Source organism: Lathyrus oleraceus, chromosome 6 (genome assembly GCF_024323335.1).
Source record: "Lathyrus oleraceus cultivar Zhongwan6 chromosome 6, CAAS_Psat_ZW6_1.0, whole genome shotgun sequence".
Lineage (NCBI taxonomy): Eukaryota > Viridiplantae > Streptophyta > Magnoliopsida > Fabales > Fabaceae > Lathyrus > Lathyrus oleraceus.
The window spans coordinates 137,210,823-137,217,019 of NC_066584.1; the positions used below are offsets into that span (position 1 = coordinate 137,210,823).

The window sequence follows — 6,197 nt, forward strand, 5'->3', positions numbered from 1 at the left end:
AACATATAACCAGATTGCGATCTAAAGTCATCCTTATCTGTCTGGAAGCTAGCATCGGTGTATCCAATTACAGCCAACTCTTCATGACCTCCATATATCAAGAATGAGTCCTTAGTCCTTCTTAAATACTTAAGGATATTCTTGACAGCTACCCAGTGAGCATCACCAGGATCAGATTGGTACCTACTCGTTGCACTTAAAGCATACGAGACATCTGGTCGAGTACATAACATGGCATACATGATAGATCCTATTGCAGATGCATATGGAATCTTATTCATGCGATCCCTTTCTTCCTTAGTTAAAGGGGATTGTGTTTTTGATAGACACAGGCCATGTTGCATAGGTATGAATCCTTTCTTGGAATCATGCATATTAAAGCGTCTCAACACTTTGTCTATGTATGTACTCTGACTTAGGCCAAGCAGTTTTTGTGATCTATCTCTATAGATTCTGATTCCTAATATATAGGCTGCTTCACCTAGGTCCTTCATAGAAAAGCATTTCCCCAACCAAGACTTTACTTGTTGTAGGGTAGGGATATCGTTTCCAATGAGTAATATGTCATCTACATATAATACCAGGAAAACGATCATGCTCCCATTAACCTTCTTGTAGACACAAGGCTCATCTTCGTTCTTGATGAATCCATATTGTTTTACTGTTTCATCAAAACGAAGATTCCAGCTTCTTGAAGCTTGCTTCAATCCATAGATTGATCTTTGTAACTTACATATCTTTTGGGCTTCCTCTGGTATGTCAAATCCTTCAGGCTGTGTCATGTACACATCCTCAAGAAGATTTCCATTAAGGAAAGCAGTTTTGACATCCATCTGCCATATTTCATAATCATGATATGCAGCGATAGCAAGTAAAATCCGAACAGATTTAAGCATTGCAACTGGTGAAAAGGTTTCATCATAGTCAATCCCATGAATTTGTTTATATCCTTTTGCAACCAGTCTTGCCTTATAGGTATGTACCTTACCATCCATGTCAGTCTTCTTTTTAAAGACCCACTTGCATCCTATAGGGTTAACTCCTACAGGAGGCTCTACCAAGGTCCAAACTTGGTTTGTGTACATGGAATCCATTTCAGATTTCATGGCTTCTAGCCACTTTTCAGACTCGGGACCAGTTATGACCTCTTGGTAGGTCACAGGCTCATCTTGATCCATGAGTAATACACACTACAACAAACAAGACCTTAGACAGCGCTTTTTTTAGCCTTAGACAGCGCTTTAAAGCGCTGTCTAAACCTCCGCTGCTAAAGGTTTAGACAACGCTTTTTTAAATCTTAAAAGCGCTGTCTAAGCCCCCCCCCCCCTTAGACAGCGCTTTGGCCAAAAGCGCTTTATAAGACCCTCTTATTTTAAATTTTTTAGGTATACCTTAGACAGCGCTTTTGAAAAGCGTTGTCTAAGCCCCACCCCCTTAGACAGCGCTTTGGCCAAAAGCGCTTTCTAAGACCCTCCTATTTTAATTTTTTTAGGTATACCTTAGACAGCGCTTTTCAAAAAGCGCTGTCTAAGCCCCCCCCCTTAGACAGCGCTTTTGCCTAAAGCGCTTTCTAATCCCCCCCTTAGACAGCGCTTTTTACAAAAGCGCTGTCTAAGGTATACGAAAATTTTTGAAGCTTTTGTTTTAAACCACATTTTTTCCAGGTTTATAAACCAGAATTTCTACCTGTTTTCAACCAGATTTTGACAGACAATTATCACATTTTATATATGCCATTTTGGCCTTTTTTCTACCAATTTTTGGCTAACAAATATATATATATATACCAATTCAAACCAATTTTGCCTTAAATGTATCAAAATATATACAAATTTATGTACACATTTACAAGTCATAACATATACTACAAATGTACACATTAATTACACAAATTTATGAACAAACATTGAGCTTTATCATGAATTGACACCACTCCTCTTTGATTTCGTCCACTTGATCCTTTGTATAAAATGCACACTTGAATTCATCAAAGTACTACATAATAATATAACATATTTTGAATTAATTCCAACTATTTAATTATATGAGATATGTGTAAATATAAAAATAACTCATAAGTTAGAAATACATACATCGGTGGGAATCTTTAATCGGCCCAAAGCAAGAGTATCTCGCATAAACCTCAACATGAAATACCCGCAATCTATTTGATTACGTTGTTGAGGACACTACATATGAAAAAAAAAATATAGATTATAAATCCTAAGTTTTATCAAGTGTCATCACTAATATAATAAAAAATGTGGTAATTAAAAATATACCGCCACTTTAATCCATGTAATGGAGTTGGCGCCCCTCCTTGAGGTTTGGATATCTCGTTGGGCCCTATCTCCTTTTAGAAAAAGATATTTGTTTCAGTTTTTCCAGTTTTAAAATGCAACAAAGTTAATATGAATTCAAACTTTCACTGTTTGTTCCATACATGAGTTACGGAATCAAATTGTATCAAGTTACGGCTTGACTTAAGATAGAGATTGCAAATTCATTCCAAATAATGACTTACTTGTGTCTCTGCTTCTTGTCTCATCCGACTATACCGCTGAGCAAGATGACGAGCATCCTCCAAAGGTGGGCCGATGATCATTTGTCTCAAAGGATCCAAAACCTGGAAACTGAAACCATTTGATTCATGCTTCTCTCCTCTAATTTTACAATAATGTGAGTAGTAGATTACCTCCCTCAAGGATTTCAAATATAAAAAAGGCCTCTTATGGTATCAAACAAATCAATATCCACGATATATATTTGAACATGTGCAGAAGAGTGTCGAGAAAGGTATGTAATTATGTATGTTCGATAAGAATTAAAAACAGGGGACCATATAGGTTTTCAAAGTAAGAGGTCACTACGATACTTCAAAAGCTTAACAGATGTTGGTATAATTTAACCTGACATAAAAATCTTTTTTGCAAAAGCAATTTGACAATTCTAAAAGATCACATGTTGAACTTCCATTAAAACTTATACACCAAGACAACATATTAAAAGTTGACCTGGGAAGATAAAAGCCGGTTCAATTCTTCGTGCTCCTTTTCTACATGCTTGCGAGCATCGCCATAAACTGATGCTGCTTTAGCCAATATGTTGTCACTGTTGTTCTCTGCTCCGTATCTACAACACTCCTCAGAAAGTTTTGTTCCTGTCTACCAAAACTATTGTTAATGAGGATTTACTCACAAACCACTAGTGAATAAACAAAACTGTACAGTGATTCTAATTCCAACACATGCCATCACGACTCATCAGAGTAAACTGAATTTGCAGGAAAAACAAACAAAATCTAACTTTCACCTGTTTTAATATGCTTATAAGCTATAGCCGTAAATGTTTCTGCTGCTTTAACAATTTCTTTTTGGAAATCCTGGATCAGATGATAGTTTTGAGCATGTCAATATGCTTATAAGTTACTAGTATAACCTATAGCAAGCTAATGAATAATCTAGAAAAGAACAGAAAACGTATACCCTGCCGGCACGGGTAGCTCTGTACAACTTCTCCATATGTTGATGTCTCTGCAATTCAACCTCATCAATGACCACAACATCTGAGCTCTCGTAACCGCTACCGCTGAACTGTTTAATTACAGCCTGGTAAAACAAGTAAATAAACTTAGATCACAAACTGAATCTAAACATCAAGCTCTACAGCAACAAAGAAACAATAATTCAGTTCAAGAAAACAAAACACCGCATCTTGATGGACCTAAATCCAACTCATACAGCACCAATTTCAAATGCGTGTCAGAAAAATGAATCGCAATGAAAAAAAATTCATTGTCAATTTCAGCAAGGCAAACGTAAACCCGAACCTGTTGCTGTTTGGCAACTTGGTCTCTTAGCTTGCTAGCTTGTTTCCTGAAAGCGTCCATGGCATGCGATTTTGTATTCTGACGTTAATGGTGCAGATAGAAATAGAAATCAGATCCAATGTTATATGAGAAACTCAATCAAAGAATTAGAAATTGATTTCACGCGCTCGCTAGCTACTTACACTAAGCTTCCAAGTCTCAACAGAGTGAAGGATTCAGTTTCTTCTTTTGAAAAAGGAGACAGTGAATGAGTGAAAAAATTACAAAAATATAAATAAAATATAAATTGTTCTTTTATTCTTTATTCATTTTCTGTTTTTTAATTAATAGATTTTTTTAAGCAATATAAAATTTCCAATCAAACAAACATTAGCACAACAGCATTCACAACAAAACACTAATTACAAAACTCATAAGCTAAATTGAGATTGGTGAATCAGCTAAAAAGGAACAAGAAAACAATCACCTTTGAGTTTATAAGAAAGCTCTTCCGAAACAAGAGCACCAAAACCTGTATAAGTAGTAGTAGAAACAGAGTATATCTTCTTCTTAGCCTCTTCCTCACTACTACAAAAAAATCCAAACAATAAAAATTAGAAACCAGATTTAAAAAAAGTGCTAACAAAGTATGAGAAAAAGTGAAACCAACGAAACCTTCCGAGAACTTGAGCTAGGGTTTTGACATAGCTATTAACCATTTCATCTTCAGAGGGTTTAGGATTATCAGGAAACTCCATAACAATGAGCCAATGCTCGTAGTCACAGCCATCAAGAAGAATCGTTTCCTTTGGAGGACGGTTGCTCCAATTTGGGGATGGATCGTTCAACGGAGAATAACCCGAACCCGATGATTTCAACCGAACAGGGAACGAGTGAGGGACGGGTAGGGTTTGTTTGGGAGAAGATAACACAAAAGCGAAACGTGTGCGGCTGTGAGAAGCGATTCCAGATGATGATGAAGAAAGAGCTCGTGAGAGAGTGGAGGCTAACGTGCGCCTGGCATTGGAGTACGCCATTTTCCGACTGCCACTGCTACTTACCAACGATATGTAGTGTAACCTATTCAATTTTTAAAGAGAGAAGGTAAGAATTAAAATAATTTTTTATATTAATTGTCTTTTTTCAAAAGAAAAGAAATTGTGTAGAGAAAAAATGTTGTTTATTTTTAAAAATATTGCAATACTCTAATATTTAATTTTAATTAGACCTTAGACAGCGCTTTTGTGGAAAGCGCTTTCTAAGATATGCCTTAGACAGCGCTTTCCAAAAGCGCTTTCTAAACCCCCACCTTAGACAGCGCTTTTGGTTTTAATTTTTTTTTAATTGAAAGACTTTAAACAGCGCTTTCTCAAAAGCGCTGACTAAGGTCTATATTTAAAAGCGCTTTCTAAAAGCGCTGTCTAAGGGGGGGGTCTTAGACAGCGCTTTCTAAAAGCGCTGTCTAAGACCCCCCCTTAGACAGCGCTTTCATTATTTTTTTAGAATATTTTCCGTGTTTTATTTTTATTTTAACCTTAGACAGCGCTTTCTTTTAAAAGCGCTGTCTAAGATGCGCTGTTAAAAAACCTTTTTGGCGTAGTGACATCACCTTGATCAGTTATGAGATATCCATATCTCTCAGGTAGTTGACGTATCCTGCTTGACCTACGCTGGTTTTGTTCTACTTGAGCAGGTTGCTCTTCCACAACTTCTTGTGTTTCCTGCTCTAATTCCTCCATAGGTGTATCTATGCTTTGTGATTCTTGAATTTCTTCAAGCTCTACTTTCCTCCCACTGGTTCCTTTGGAAATAAAATCCTTTTCTAGGAAAACTCCAGTTCGAGCGACAAACACTTTGCCCTCAGAAGGACTGTAGAAGTAATACCCTTTTGTTTCTTTAGGATACCCCACAAATAAGCATTTGTCAGATTTGGGCTCAAGCTTAGTTGAAATTTGTCGTTTCACATAAACCTCACAACCCCAAATCTTCATGTAAGACATATGTGGTTTCTTACCACTCCATATCTCATATGGTGTCTTCTCAATCTTTTTGGATGGAACACGATTAAGTGTGTAAGCTGCTGTCAATAGTGCATGTCCCCAAAAGGAGTTTGGAAGATCGGCGTGACTCGTCATGGATCGGACCATGTCTAACAGGGTTCGATTTCTTCTCTCAGATACACCATTCCATTGGGGTGTTCCAGGAGGAGTAAGTTGGGATAGGATCCCACACTCTTTCAGATGGTCATCAAACTCTAGGCTTAAATACTCACCACCTCGATCTGATCGAAGAGTTTTAATATTCTTACCTAGTTGGTTTTGTACTTCATTCTTGAACTCCTTGAACTTTTCAAAGGACTCTGATTTGTGTTTCATTAAATACACATAAC

General features: G+C 36.9%; 1 protein-coding gene across 1 annotated transcript; it reads right to left on the bottom strand.

The window, feature by feature from the left end:
- Positions 1–4,232: 4,232 nt before the first annotated feature.
- LOC127093433 (multiple organellar RNA editing factor 3, mitochondrial) lies at positions 4,233–4,845 on the bottom strand. Its single transcript, XM_051032355.1, has 2 exons — positions 4,484–4,845; positions 4,233–4,393 (listed from the first exon to the last, which is right to left on the bottom strand). Exons 1-2 carry the CDS (start codon positions 4,843–4,845, stop codon positions 4,270–4,272), a joined length of 486 nt encoding a protein of 161 aa, XP_050888312.1. The 3' UTR covers positions 4,233–4,269.
- Positions 4,846–6,197: the final 1,352 nt, after the last annotated feature.

Bases quoted from the DNA above. Each gene is read 5' to 3' on its own strand.
- LOC127093433 (XM_051032355.1), bottom strand. From the start codon at position 4,845: ATGGCGTACTCCAATGCCAGGCGCACGTTAGCCTCCACTCTCTCACGA. The intron at 4,394-4,483 runs GTTTCGTTGGTT...TTTTTGTAGTAG, and splicing joins CTAGCTCAAGTTCTCGGAAG to TGAGGAAGAGGCTAAGAAGA.